The sequence below is a fragment of the Scomber japonicus genome, chromosome 18 (assembly GCF_027409825.1).
Source record: "Scomber japonicus isolate fScoJap1 chromosome 18, fScoJap1.pri, whole genome shotgun sequence".
Lineage (NCBI taxonomy): Eukaryota > Metazoa > Chordata > Actinopteri > Scombriformes > Scombridae > Scomber > Scomber japonicus.
In genome coordinates, this window is record NC_070595.1 from 27612226 (window position 1) to 27628249 (window position 16024).

The 16024-nt window shown below is 42.6% G+C and overlaps 1 protein-coding gene across 1 annotated transcript in view; it reads right to left on the reverse strand.

Moving 5' to 3' along the window:
* Window positions 1-1548: 1548 nt before the first annotated feature.
* The window catches only part of tmem104 (transmembrane protein 104), a 98222-nt gene continuing 83746 nt past the window's right edge, over window positions 1549-16024 (reverse strand). Inside the window, exon 10 of the mRNA XM_053338951.1 lies at window positions 1549-4261. Within this exon, the coding sequence (XP_053194926.1) occupies window positions 3498-4261 (764 nt within the window). The 3' untranslated portion in view covers window positions 1549-3497. The remainder of the gene's footprint in view (window positions 4262-16024) is intronic.

Below are 16024 nucleotides of genomic sequence, written 5' to 3' on the forward strand. Positions count from 1 at the left end.
ACGTCTCATTCCAATTCTGCTGCTGTAACAGCCTTCACTCTCCTGGTTTCAGACTTCCTACCAGATTTCAGAAGCTGGCTGCAGGGATTTGCTCCCATAGGACATCAATGAGGCCCAACACTGATGTCGGGTGATAAGGTCTGGCTTGCAGTCAGCGGTCCGGTTGAGGTCGGGACTCGTTCGTGCAGGCCAGTCACGTTTGTCCACCCCAAACTGAGAAAACCATTTCTTTATGGAGCTGGCTGTCTGCTACGGGGGCCTCTGGCTACAAAGCATATAAAGAAAGAAGTATGAATTATAAAGGATTCATGCCACAGACATTTGGCATGCTCTACACTGCTTTTCTTAAATGTTGTATTTTATTACTTGGAGTATTCATAGAGTTATTGTGGCATGTGTGTATATTTTAATGTTTTAAGGAGGTGTTGAAAGGGCCAAAGAAAATGTTCGACTCTATTGGACAAGATGTTGCATCGTATTCTATTGTCATGTTAAAACAGGAAAATGGAATATCACTCCTTATTTTTCCTGTCATAGCTCTACTATCAATACCCAATAAATTCATACAATGCCCAAAAGATGTGAGAAAAATATAAATAAAAGGTATACATGTAGGCAAAAACTACAAATGAATACCCTGGTTGTAAGAACAGCAGAACAAACTTGGCAGAAATTAAATATACAATTCAAAAGTATATATATATATATATATATGTATAAATATATATATATGGTATAATCCCATGAAAATAGGAACAGTTGTGTTGTGGTTTCCTTAGCATGAGCCCTTTACATCTACATATGGAGGCTGCCATGTTGCACTGTCATGTTTCTACGGTAGCCCAGAGTGGACAAACCAAACACTGGCTCATGAAAGGGCCTTTCGTGTTTTTTGTGGCCACCATAACTTTTCCTACACTCCTGAAAGAGGGACTAGAGGTATTCAGTTGGTCACCAGTAGATGTCAGTAAATTCTATACTCTGGTACTTTAAAGACTGTATAAAGTGAATTCAGACATTTTCTTCTAAACACATTAAATAGGTCATAAATGTATTTCTAAAAAAGGTGTAAAAAGCATTTCAACCATTTAGATTTGAATTGTGGAGCTCGGCTTCACAAACTGTGTTTCAACATTTCTGTGTTCAGGATTTAGTGATTAGCATAAACCCGCCCCTGCTGCTGTAGAGGTATAAATACATTCAGCACACACTACTACTACTACAGTCTACAGTTAGCCAGTTAGCTGCTGTGTTAGCCGCCGAGCTAGTAGCTGAGTTAACTGCCGAGTTAGCAACAGAAAGCTCTCAAACGCAGCGTCCATGTTTCTGGTAGAGGTGGTGACTTTGATTGACAGGTGACACTTGGTAGGGGGCAGGGCTTCAGCGGACTCGGCGGGCACTCCCACAGTGTTTGGGAGCAGAGAAAGAGGCTGATTTTTACACAACTTTGAGGCCTAATTTCATATATTTGGCGATTTTTTCCACATATTTATTGTTACTTTAAATGGACTTTAAGTAATTACGTCTCATGAGGGTCTCAGATGAACATAAAGCCTTTATTTTCTTTGTGAATCATAAAAATCAAACAGAACATCCATTAAAGCAGTAAACATCAACATCAATGATTTGATCACACGCTGGCCAAACAAATACAAACATGAAGAAAACAAAGATTCTCACAAATACAATGAAGGGAACACCCATGTAACAAAAAAGAACAAAAAGAAAAAGCAAACAAGGACTTTACACCAAAAATTTACCAAATATATAATCTATATAACAGTATAGATTATATAACAAAGTATGTTGGGGACACTGGATGTCAGTTAAATGAAGACATGCAGATGTTATCTGGCAAGCTGCTTTTCATAAGATGATAAAAACAGCAGAGTCGATAGGTTTAGGGTAAGAAAAATAACCCCATAAAAAGGCACATTTCACAACTCCAAACAAGAGTCATTGGATTCACATTAAACAAATTCAATATCTAATCATTCACTCACATGGACACACAAACATACAGTCGGATCTTTGTAAGGGCAAAAATACATTTCATTAACAGGCACAACTCATAAAGGAAGCTGCCAAGTGTCAGTGAAATCAGCATTACTAAACCACAGTATGAGTGTCACGTATGAAGCTCTGCAGTGCCAGTTGACTCAGTACTTTTTAACTTTTGGCCACAGATGCCTTCTCTAGAGCCAAAGCTGGAACACTGCAGATCTCTATCACCCTGTCAGGTGTGATGGATACAGTATGAGGCTGACAGAGTCATGAATCGGTGCTGAGCAGTAAAAGACGGGAGACATGCCCTATGTGTGAACTACAGCTGCGAGTGTCTGGTGATAAACAGAGATGGAGCTCATCCTGGAGGCCTATTTGTCAGTAGATCTGTCACGGACGGACCTTCATTGTTCACAGGGGGATGAGGAGATCGGAGTTAGCCACTGGTGAGGAATGGATACACGTCAGCCACGAAAAAGAATAATCATCCCTGATTCGTTTGTTTTTCCTTCTTATGTCGGTTGTTATTCCAAGTTCCTTATTAAGCTAGACGCCGTGGAGTTTCACAACAAAACACAAGTCTGGATGTGACAGGCTCTTTTTCTCCTTGTTGCTACTTTGCTCCTTCAGTAGGCTTTGATATAATTTACTGGAACTTTTTCTGTAGGTTCTGTGGATGATTCAGCATTTTAATGCTTTCGATAGTTTGGGATCTGAAAGAGCCTTAAGGAAATAAGGACGTAAAAAATAGACAACCCTGCAGAACTTGTCAGCATGCTTCAAACAAAGTGCGTGTCAGATTGTCAACTGCAGTCTGAAATCACCACAGGCTTAGTCCGACAATTTGTGTAATTTCCAGAAACCTAAAAACCACATATGGAGGTGAGAAAATATGGAGGCTTTCCAAATCTCTCTCTAGCTCTTTTCTGTCTTTCTTCGCGTGAACAACCGAGTTCAACACAATGAATGCCTTTGAGGAGAAAGTGTCTGTAAGTGTGTGCTGTTATCTCCATTCAAATGATTCACTGTGCATCATCTGCAGTAAGACGGACAGCTTTTTACCCTGCCGTCGAGTGTGGCCCTTTGGAACAACTTTAAACACTTTTAGTTTGTTTGAAGCATACTGAATCCTTTACATACTTGGTTTTCTTTTTTTAAAAGATTGAGTAATGTATGTGCAAATTCTTGTGAAAACGTCAGACTGTCAATTATATATTGACAAAACACACTTGAAATAAATTACCCTTTTCAAGTCTCTTTTGTTGTTGTCATGCACTGCTCTAGCTTTTACAATGGAACATACACTTGTCATTTGGTCCCTTTTAACAAATTTGATAAATTACTCTTTAAGTACATAGAATATATGCAACAAAAGTCCCATAAAAAGGCACACTGTCCAACCAGCAGCAAGTAAGGCCTTGTGTACAGGAACAGACAGACTGACCAAACAGATATATCTCTCTCTCTCTCTTTACATATATATTTTTTAGTTCTCATTTCTTGGTGTCAGTCAGGATAATGTTGGCTGTGACAAACATGAGGCAGAAGATAGCCCACAAAACAACAAACCAAACCCAGAGGTTGTGGCGGAAGGGAGACCGGTGCTTGTTAATGGCATCCCTGCCCATCACAGGCTCCAGATGGCGTCTGCCATAATACACAAGTAAGGCTGGGATAATGTACTGGATTCCTGTGCCAGCGTAAGACCCTGTAATGCCCACCAAGGACTCCAAGTTGTGGGTGCAGAAGGCTACCACGATTGGCGGCACCAGAGTAATGAGGGGAAAGACAATGCGGTCCACCACCCATGGGTAGGTTCCTCCGTCCCGGTGGAACAGAGTCTTCCAGTTGTTGCGAAGCGTGACGGCGATGATGGGGAAGTTGGTGCTGATGGTAAAAACGGGGAACAAGCCCAAGAAGTAGCGCAGGAATGGAATATCTAACACGTCGCAGTTGTCGGTGAAGTTCAGGGTGTACATGTCGTGCAGCAGTGAGCTGTTGAAGCAGAAGATGGCGGTGAACGAGAGGAGGACATAGAAGCCCAGGATCAGAACGTAGTCGGCCAGTACCAGTTTGCCAACATGTTTCTTGTTAGAGATGGGCGTCACCAGGGAGGGGAGGGAGTGTTGGCACATGAAGGAGTAGACACACACTCCAAACAAGTTGGGCACCCCAGAGAGGGTTGCGACTGGCGGATGGCCCTCGCCGGTACCTTTACCAATGCGGATCAGAGCCAAGATGATCATCATGGTGAACGCTGTAAAAAGAGAACAAAAGAGATGTATTAACCCTTTATAGGACACTCATTGAAAGGAAGGGAGGAAGGAAGGAAGGAAGGAAGGATGGATGGATGGAAGGAAGGAAGGAAGGAAGGAGGGAGGAAGGAGAGGAAGGAAGGGTGGAGGAAAGAAGGAAGGAAGGAAGGTAGGGGGGAGGAAAGAAAGAGAGAAGGAGGGAGGGAGGAAGGGAAGAAAGAAGGAAGGAAGGGAGGAGAGAAGGAGGGAGGGAGGAAGAACAGATGGAAGTAAGGAAAGGAAGGAAGGCAGGACGGAGGAAGGACAGATGGAAGGGAGGAGAGAAGGAGGTAGGGAGGGAGGACAGATGGAAGGAAGGAAAGGAAGGAAGGACGGAGGAAATAAGGAACGAGGGAGGGAGAAAGGAAAAGAGGAAGGAAAGAAGGAAGGAAGGAAGGAAGGATATTTTGGGTTATTTACAGAAGTTACCAAATATAATTATTTGCCCAATAAAGGGTTAAAGGACACACAAAACATGATAATCCGACTGCAACATGAAGCTAAACTGGGATGAGGTGTAAGCACAACATAAAGCTTCATGTGGAGGAATGAGCCGATGTTAAGCATTAGGCTATTGTGTCTGCTCACAAAGGCAAGAAATGGGTTTTAAAGACACGGCTGGCGTTAAAATGGTTTGAAACCAGCCATGTAACAGCAGCAACTGTGGCCACAAGTGATTATAAAAAGTATGGCACACACACTGAACTTATTGTCCACCTTAGTGAAAATTTGTCTTCGGCTTCCTCCAATATATAAAAAAATACAAACAATACAACACCATATCATGAAGACATTAAAAAAACACACCAACAACTGACAACTGTGGAAAGGAGCAGGGTAAAAAGCATCAACCAAAACAAAAAAAACAATGAAACTTGAGATTAACGACGGAAAATCAACAAACAGCGCCCCCTGTTGACTTTCCAACATTCGAGTCACAGCTTGAAAAGACATCATCATTCGGTGACATGACCTGGCTAAACTTTTATGGGAGTGCAACACAAATAAATAAGAGCCATAACCAAATAAATGTCAGTTAAACAGTAATATCTATATCTAAAGTTCCCAGATAGCATAATTCTTTTGGCCCATATCTGGCCCACACCTGACATGTTCATCCGGCCCACATACAGCATGGAATGATGGCACTTGGGCGGTCCGCTCATGTTTGCCAAAAGTGGGCCATAACCAAGCCATCACAATGCCAGATGTCAACCAAAAACACACCAAATAAACCAGTTCGGCCAAGACTGGCTCAAATATGTTTCAACAAAGGTGGGCCAAGTATGTTTCCTTATATGTGGGCCTCTTTAGGCTCACATCCGGATTAGTCATTGCCATACTTGCCATATTTCGGCCAAAGATGGGCCATATTCGTTTTGTGATATTTGGCCCAAATGTAGCATTTACTACATGGGCCAGTTTAGGTTCACGTCTGTTTTGTCCGGGCCAGAAGAATGCCTACAGTGCCGGATCATTGCCTCAAGTGGCCCACATTCGCATGCTATCTGGGTTTGCTAACATTAGTCACAAATCAGTATGCTACTGCACAAGATGCACCAGACCAACAGTAACAGTCACTTTAAATAAAAGGCAAAGAGAGTAATAATGAACACACCAAATACACACCTTGTATCAAAACACACTAGTTGGATCAAGTCAATTAGTGTTTGTTTTATTTTAATCAAATAAAATGAATGGCTGAGTCACATATTCATTTCTCCCATGTTGTACAAAATTACAGACTGTGGCCTCAATTTCACAGCTCAGCAACTATTTTCTTTTCTTTTTTATTTAATTTTGACATGGGTAACTGAACTGAATAAATGTGAGTGTCATCAGTCTTCTTTAATATTTTAAAAGAAGTGGGTCAGTATTCGATTGAAACTCCATATTGGGCCGGTTTGGTTCTCTCCATGATGAGCTCATATTGCGTCATCTCTGCTCAGTTTACCTCCAAAATGTACTTTTCCTTTATTGTCCTGAGGATGTTGTAGAAATCAGATGACGTCGGCGACCCGTTCTTTTCATTTCGTCAATGAGGCAGTTTGACTTGCAGGTTAATACCACTTCCCTCATGTTTTGCTGCTTTCCCTGAATTGCATTACAACGTTCTTGTCCAAAGCCAAACTCTACCCTAAATGCATGCCAACAAGGCAGATCATAGCTGCAGTATAACCACTGGCAGTTGATGCGTCGGGATATTACAACAATCCCCGGGTCAGCTAGGGGCCAAACCCTGAAATGATCCTTTTATTTTGCCCTTTCCTAATCCAACCAACTCTGTTCCTACCTTCCTCAACTCATTATTCATCCTCCCATTTCCCCTTTATTATTCCACCAGAGTAAAAAAGGACGACCTCTCTCCATTGCTGAGCAGAAAGAGACTAATGTTAAAGTGAAAAAAAATACAATGTCAAAGGAATTTTGATAGCGTGAAACAACTCATGAAAACGTATCACAAGCAAAGACAATTGATCCTCTCTGCTATCTTTTTATCTGTACTGCTGGGGCTAGGCTGGTCTACTGAAGATGAACATATCATAAGTATGTTTCCTCTGGCTTATCACACCTTTCTACATCATTTGATACCAAACCGCCTTTAATAAATGTCACTTTGTTCATGTTTTATACTGCAAACCAATCATTTTCTATTACAGTCTACCAATCTTTTAATCGAGAGGCCTTCCCACAAAATGTGAACTAAATCTCTAGTTTAGGACAAAAACACATCCCTGACTGTCTTTTACCACATGAACTCTCTCAGCCTCTAATTGTTTCCCAAAGTCCAAATCACTACAGACCTGTCTTAACCTTGGTGGTACATCCTGAACTACCATCTATTTATTTCAGTTTTAATCTTTATTAAATTGTAATCTTTGAGTTTGTGTTTTAATGGCCTGCTGTATTTTTGTTTTAGGTTTAAATGCATTATGTAAAACACTTTAAATTCCCTTTGTGTATGAAATGTGTTACGTTAAAACACTACATTTACTGCTTTTAAAAAAGGAAGGTAATACACCTCATGTGGATAAAGTCCTTCCTCACAATGTGAAGCTGCCTTCCAGCTGTTTGCCCCAGAAACACTGGGTGGAAAAACCAACTAAGGAACATTTCATGGCCCAGTATAAAGTCATTGGAGGCAGGTGAGGATAAAGGAGCCCCCTCTCCTTGTGTTGCTACCTCCTGCTGTTCACATTGCATCTCCAATTGATTTCTGGAGGTGCCTCTCAGGAAACTAGCATGAGCGTGTCTAAAGGAGAGCTCTGAGCGTGGGATGCATTGCTGTTACGGGCTGACAGTCATGTGTCCCAGTAAGCCATCTCACCTCCGCTCACACTCAATCAGCCCGTGACACCAAGAGTTAGTCATAGCCCTGCCATGGCCAGCAGCCAGCTCCTCAACTTTCATCATGAAGCTGTCCTTTAAACACAGGGTGACATTTAAAGGGGAAGTGCCACTCACCCCATAATTTGTCACACATATGCAGAAAATTATTTTATACCGTGCACTTCCACACACTATGCATGAGTGAATGAGTGACATTCCTGCAGCCTTTGATGCAAATGTGTAGGGGAGTAAGTACAGCAGGTCCTTGAATCCCGTTGCTGCTGTTTCCAGCACGAGTCACGGTGCTTTAACAGAGTGGAGGGAAAGTATTCAAGCGGGGAACTTTCAGTTTCAGGTGAGCTCTATTAATCAGCTCTTGCAATGACACTTTAATGTATGTCAGGGGGATAAAACTCCGAATTCCAATTATCAGGTATGGGCTGCACAATGAGAAGGAGAAACCACGATCAGCAACAAAGGCAAAGGCATTTGGGACAGAGGTGTCTGTAAGGGAATACGAGAAAAACTAACAGTCATCTATTAATGCAACACCTGCAACTATTACTTTTTAAATTTTCTTATATAAGATGAAAAAGACAAATATAAAAGTACTTTAGTGAGATCCAGTATCAAGATAAGCCCTACAAATAAGCCCTAAATTACAGCATTCATTAAAACAAGGAGTAAACTAAAGAAAACGGTTTCACACAATAAAACTTGTTGCAGTAATACAACAAGGGCACACAGTGTCACATTAATAAATGGGACAGAATGGAGTCTTAACCAGTGGAGACGGAGCAGAGTAACCCCTTGAAAACGCTAACGAGGTCACTGCAACATGTAAAAAGTGGTGACTGTAAAGAGGACAGGAGGCAGATCTGAGCTAGATTTTATTAGTCCAAAGGGAGGAAAAAGGGGGATGAGACGTAGATGCTCAGTGGAAATAAATGATATAAATTGCCTACTTCAATTAATTGATTTTTAAAGGTAGGTTTGGTAAAGCAGATTTAGGGGAATCAGAGAAACAAGCATATTTTGGTCAAACAGAGGACCCAGCTACGTTCCACCTCCTTGTTTTACACTTTTCATATGCTCACGTCAGGCTAGATGTGCACAAATCTGTAAACCTGTTGCACAAGTGTTCAATATTTAATGCATATTTGGCCTACGTCCAATGTAATCTCTAACTCGGGGAGGGGTGGGGGGGCTCTGCAAGTTGCAATCCTCTCCACTCACCACCACACAAGGGGTTGAATGGTTGGGCAGCAGACCAAACATTCAAGGACACGCGGACACCTGGGGAAACATCATTATATCTGCGTCTTCTGATGCCATAAAACAGTCTCATATTGCCTGCCATGCTGCAGACATATGTACTCTCTCTCTGCAATACTCGGCACTTCTCCCACCTAAAAAAAACAACAACCATCTTTAATGTGTGAAAGTGTGAAAGAGCCATCCTTTCAACCCATCTGTCTGCTCCCTTTGCTCCCTCTGTCTTCTTTCTCCTTCAAATTCACATCTTCTTTCTGCCTCCCTCTGCTCTGTGAGAAGCTATGTGTGAAACAGGTGAACGCAGCCCGCTGTCTGCCTGCTGTAGACGAGGGAGAAAAAGGTGCATTTTCTCCCTCTTGACACCAACACTTGCAAGCTGCACAGGAAGGAAAGCAGGCATGGGGCTTTTAATTAAGAGTGCCTCAGGGTGGCTGGACATAACTGCATTACCTAAAGCACATTTTTGCAAGTCCAGCCAAGATTAAGGTGTTGTAACAGAGCGGGAGAGAAAGGACAACATGGCTGATCATACTGGGATGCTCCCAGTTTAATATGAATAAGGACTGATAGAGAAATAACACTCTGAATCCTCCCAAACTGCAAAGTCTAAAGCACAACAACTCTTTCCTGCCCACAACTCACAGGAGTTTATGCTAATTAGAAGCAGGAACTCATTTGTCTTACTTAAGACACAGGAACTAACCCCTTATTTTTCAAAGAAATTGAAAGTCAATCAGATGGTAGAGAGGAGCTGAACACCAGGAACAAAGCCACCAGAATGAAGCTTTTCATAATGCGCTCATTTGTCACCGACACTCAGCTGCATCATGCCACATGAGGTGGGCAAATCAGGCCTGCCTGTGACACAATTTTATCGCATTCTTTGCACGTATAGCTATGAATGTCAATGCAGAAGCGCTACGCAGCCATGAAATAAGAGCACATTAGCTCTGATCACCTTGACTGCTTTGAAGGAGCAGAGAAACAGAGTTTGTGCTTTATTTACATAGCAAATTCACTTCAGTCAGTGGATTGACGCTAGAAAGAGATGCAAGTCACATTTATATTCATCATTCAGTGAGTATTACAAATGATATTGAAACCAATGTGACACAATAGGATGAAACATAGATCTGCGTGACAGTTTGCTCTTATTTGAGCTTGTCTTTTCTTCTTATCAACATTATTACCTCTGCTTTCCTTTATGGTCTCTGGGCTTATTATGTATTGACAGAAAAAGAAGCCACTGACTTTCCTGATGAAGTCTCATCTGACTGATGTCTGTCACCCACTACAGTCAAGTCGCAACGGCATCGACTGTATCTCCTCTTGCCTTTTCTGAAGACCGTCCACAGAACTCATCCACTAAGATGGGATGAGCCATTACCTCTGCAGATATCTGTCAGGATACGGTGATTACGTGCACTTTCAAAATGACACACCGGGCCGAGTCAATGCTCTGCATTACACCTCGACACGCGACAACAGGAACTGAGTAAATTGAGCAGGTGTCAAACAGTCACATATCACGTCCACATAACTAGTGGCCGTCCATCTGCCGGCCTGTGATTTATATTACCAGGATGGGGACGGCGATGACCTTGTGAGGAATGCCTCAACTTAACAACCCTCTGGAGGAAGCTCTTACAGCTGTATTCCCGCTGATGGCAAACAAAGCTGCTGCTGTTAAGCCAAGGCTAGCAGACACTCCCAATGCTCTGAGGAGTCATCGACTGCCTATGGAGACGGGCCCTTCGGTGGCTATCTCAGAAGAGATGGGATTCCTGGACTCAATTAATGATTAGAAAATGGTTGAAGGTGTTGGAGGTGAGAGGTGATCAATCTCATGTGCGGCCGAGCACGAGAAAGCTGCAAGCTGGGGGGGGTCACTCTCCCTGAAGAGTATGACTTCAACACTTAAATGTGAGCAGTTCCGTGATGATAGTGGGGAAGGTCAAGGATTTCTCAGCTGTGCTATAATGTGTGATAGAAGAGGAAGGAGAGGTAGTAGTGTGACAGCAAAGTTGTTTTCTCTTCCTGTTTGCTAAATTACACATCTCCACCCCCCTCTTGTAGTGCTTTTAGGGCACAGCAATCATCATCTCATATCAACAGTTTAAATATGCCGTAATTTGCCAATACCAGAAAAATTGCTCTGAATCTTACAACCACTACTAATGTTGCCTGGCTGTACATTTAAAGAGTTAAATATAGCATTGTGAGCTATAACACTGTTTAACATCACATTACATGATACCCTCTTGCAAATAATACACCATGAAGGCTTAAACTAATGTGCTACAGTGAGTAAATGACAACAACATCCAGATCTAAAATTCAAACCAGCAAAAGTGACCTATAGTCTAGTTTACGACATCTAGTGGTCGATCACAGAAAAAACACTTAGTTAGGTTTAGGTGGAAAGAGAGAGGTTGGGTTAAAATCATAGACTGTATATAAGAAATGGACGTGACGTCACCCATTGGTTTGTGGACTGCTGCTTGGAAGCCAATAGTATCGAATCTAGGCAGCGCCATCTTGAAAATTTCAGGTGCATGCTGGGAAAAAATGAACACGGATTCTACTTATATGGGCATGAGGCGGAGTCATGAACGGACGTATGGGCGGGACCAACGGCGGAGTGGGGAGGCTGCGATTGGTTGCGAGGGCTGGATCTCAAGGACATTGGTCAATCAACCTGTCAATCACAACGTAGCCACGTAGCCTGCTTTATCGTCAAATATAAAATCAGGGAGGCCAAAATTTCACAAATGAACATCATACTGCATTGAAGAAGGCTTTAAACTAGCGATTGAGACCATAAACACATTTTGAAAACGTTTACTGAGGTTAGAAATCAAGTGAGAAGTTGGTGAATTCTCCATTGACTTGTATAGAGACGGTCGCCCCCTGGTGGCCTTTTGATAGAATGCAGCTCTAAGTTACTTCCGCATTGGCTTCTTTTCAGAGGACAGGAACTCCCCGCCTGGTTAAAATGATCACTTGAAACGTGGTTTGTACTTCCTTTAAGTTATGCAAACTTTGTTGTTATGGCAACGGTAGACGGCATGATTTTGCAGTTTTTAAAATAGCTGTTCCGACTTGTTCCGAAATGTGTGACAAAGTCCACAATTTTGCCATTTAACTATCTAACCCAACCTGCCTCCTCCTAATAAGACTAACTCATCTTACCAAGTCACCTTATAAGAGGAAGGAGAGGTAGTAGCATGACAGCAAAGTTGTTTTCTCTTCCTGTTTGCTAAATGAACCCCCCCCCCCCCTCTAGTGCTTTTAGGGCATAGCAATCACCATATCATATCAACAGTTTAAATATACCATAAATTGCCAATGGGTTTAGGTGGAAAGATGAGGTTGGGTTAAAATGATCACCTGAAACGTGGTTTGTACTTCCTTTAAGTTATGCAAACTTTGTTGTTATGGCAACGGTAGACGGCATGATTTTGCAGTTTTAAAAAAAAGCTGTTTCCGACTTGTGCTTGGAAACATGACGCCCATAGTTGGAAACGGGATGCAAACAGCGATCTCCTGCAGAAAAGTCATCTAATCTAACCCAAGCTGCCTCCTCCTAATAAGACTAACTCATCTTACCAAGTCACCTTATAAGAGGAAGGAGAGGTAGTAGTGTGACAGCAAAGTTGTTTTCTCTTCCTGTTTGCTAAATTAAATACCCCCCCTCCCCCCTCCTCCTCCTCTAGTGCTTTTAGGGCACAGCAATCACCATATCATATCAACAGTTTAAATATATCATAAATTGCCAATGGGTTTAGGTGGAAAGATGAGGTTGGGTTAAAATGATCACATGAAACATGGTTTGTACTTGCTTTAAGTTATGCAAACTTTGTTGTTATGGCAACGGTAGACGGCATGATTTTGCAGTTTTAAAAAAAAGCTGTTTCCGACTTGTGCTTGGAAACATGACGCCTATAGTTGGAAACGGGATGCAAACAGCGATCTCCTGCAACAGCAGAAAAGTCATCTCTCTAACCCAACCTGTCTCCTCCTAATAAGACTAACTCATCTTACCAAGTCACCTTATAAGAGGAAGGAGAGGTAGTAGTGTGACAGCAAAGTTGCTAAATTAAACAACCCCCCCCCTCCTCCTCCTCCTCCTCTAGTGCTTTTAGGGCACAGCAATCATCATATCATTAATTAAGACAGTCACTCCTTGAGCACTCTTGGATAATCTCTGCGGTAATTAGTAGCACCGGCTCTTAGCCCAGTTCTCACCAGGGTTTCAGGGTTTCTTGCTGTGGTAGATGTCTGTCACGTCAAACCTATCAGGGCCAGAGCTAGCGGGCCGCCGCCGCCACCGCCACCGCCGCCACACTTGGTGGACGACTGGGTGATAAGTGGCCGCCTCGCCTTGTAACGAGTCCTGTGATCTCAGATAGGGCTATCAGTAAACACAGCACAGATCTGCACAGCGGTCGGCCTACTGTTTAGCACCCCATACTGCTGCTCAGGTTCACAGGGACGGACAAGCCAAACTCCATGATCCACTATCTCACAGTTTCATGAAAATATCAATTAGTCCACTCAGGCAGTACGAGCTGGACAATTTTGCACATATCCACCAATAAGAAGTTAAACGCACCTGTCTCTGTAACAAGACAAGCAAGAATAAAATGTTTAAAGCAGAAAGACAATAATTAATATGCTCTTGTTTTTTGATATATTCCATCACACACTCTTCTTTCCAGTGGGATGGACTAGAGAGATTTGGTAGGAATGAATTTTTTTTGGCTGATTTAACCCTCGTGTCGTCCTCCCGGGTCAAATTGACCCCGTCTTATTCTTCTTTCCTCCCTTCCTTCCTCCCTTCCCTCCTTTCTTCCTTCCGCCTGTATTCCTTCCTCCCTCCTTCTGTCTTTCTTTCCTCTGTCCTTCTTTCATACCTTCCTTCCTTCTTTCCTTTCCTCCCTTCTTCCTTACCTCCTTCCTTCCTCCCTCCTTTCCTTCCTTCTTCCTTCTTTCCTTTCCTCCCTTCCTTCCTTCCTTCCTCCCTCCTTTCCTTCCTTCTTCCTTCTTTCCTTTCCTCCCTTCCTTCCTTCCTTCCTCCCTCCTTTCCTTCCTTCTTTCCTTTCCTCCCTTCCTTCCTTCCTTCCTTCCTCCCTCCTTTCCTTCCTTCTTTCCTTTCTTTTCTTTCCGGAAGGACGACACGAGGGTTAAAGTGTATTTTATAATAAAACTACACCAAGGTTAACTTTACTCAAATGCCTCAATCTATGACAAAATGCATTTCTGTTGCTGAAATGATAAATCAACTGAAAATCTGGTTTAATAATAATTTAAAAAAAATAGTAAACAGAGATTTTCTGTCTTAAATCACTGTACATTGATAGTTTGCTGGACAAAAAAAGCAATTTAAAGATGTGACATGAGGTGTTTTTTCTCTTTTTTAGACTTGAACCTGAGCAAGCTGATTCTTATAACTGCTGTAACTAACATTTCTACGCTCGATGGTCACAAGTGATTGTTTTTAATGCTTTTGAACAACCTCATTAATTTACTTTTAATATAGAAAAGTAAAAAGAGAGATCGAAAACAGTATATCTTGAAATATGAAGTAAAATAGAGTTTTGTTCAGCCAAGTCTAAGCAATGCATTTATTTATTAACTTCAGCTTTAACCCTTTATTGGGCAAATAATTATATTTGGTAACTTCTGTAAATATCCCAAAATATCCTTCCTTCCTTCCTTCCTTTCCTTCCTCCCTGCCTTCTTTCTTCCCTTCCTCTTTTCCTTTCTCCCTCCCTCGTTCCTTATTTCCTCCGTCCTTCCTTCCTTCCTTCCCTTCCTTCCATTTGTCCTTCCTCCCTCCCTCCTTCTCTCCTCCCTTCCTTCTTTTCTTCCTCCATCCTTCCTTCCTTCCTTTCCTTACTTCCATCTGTTCTTCCTCCCTCCCTCCTTCTCTCCTCCCTTCCTTCTTTCCTTCCTCCATCCCTCTTCCTTCTTTCTTTCTTTCCATCCTCCCTCCCTTCCTTCCTTCCTTCTTTCTTCCCTCCCTCTTTCTCTCTTTCTTTCCTCCCCCCTACCTTCCTTCCTCCGTCCTTCCTTCCTTCCTTCCTCCCTTCCTTTCAATGAGTGTCCTATAAAGGGTTAATATCCTCCTCCTCCTCCTCAAATCTCTCATGCCGTGAAACGAAGGCAACGCTGAGGAAAACAAGACACTAAGGTCACTAACGATAATTAAAAGCTTAGTTACTGGGTATAGATCCAATTGATCATGTTCCCAGACCAAAGCAGACATCCTCCAAACCTTCCTCCCTAATCAGGAACGCTGGAACTCATCTTAGCAGGAAGTCAAATCTCTTATTACACAAAGGAACATCAATACTAAGCAGGGACGGAGGACAGGGTCGCTAACAACGGTAAGTAAGATCGGTGAAAGTGGACGTTGCCATTAAGTTACACTAAAAAAAAAAAAAGGGGTCTGATGCTTTAGTCCTTGGCTGACAACAGCAGAGACGTAGAAAGATAGATAGTAAAGGAATGATGTGTTTTGTTTTTTTTTTTTAACCCTTAAACAGGCCTTACTAGTTATGTCATTTGCACCTAAAGTAAGGAAAGAAGGAAGGAAGGAAGGAAGGAAAGAAGGAAGGAAGGAAGGAAGGAAGGAAAGGAGGGAAGAAGGAAGGAAGGTAGGAAGGAATGGAGGGAAGAAGGAAGGAAAGGAAGGAGGGAGGAAGGAAGGAAGGTAGGAAGGAATGGAGGGAAGAGGAAGGAAAGGAAGGAGGGAAGGGAAGGCAGGGAGGAAGAAGGAAGGAAGGGGAAGGAAGGGAGGAAGAAGGAAGGAAAGGAGGCAGGAAGGAAGGGAGGGAGGGAGGGAGGGAGGGAGGGGGAGGGAGGGAGGAAGGAAGGAAGGAAGGAAGGAAGGAAGAAAGAAAGGAAGGACAGATGAAGGAAGGAAGAAAGGACAGAAGGAGGGAACATTTACCCTAACAGCTGAACTTAGATCTGAGGAAGGAAGGAAGGAAGGAAGGAAGGAAGGAAGGACAGATGAAGGAAGGAAGGAAGGAAGGAAGGAAGGAAGGAAGGAGGGAAGGACAGATGAAGGAAGGAAGGAAGGAAGGAAGGAGGGAGGGAAGAAGGAAGGAAAG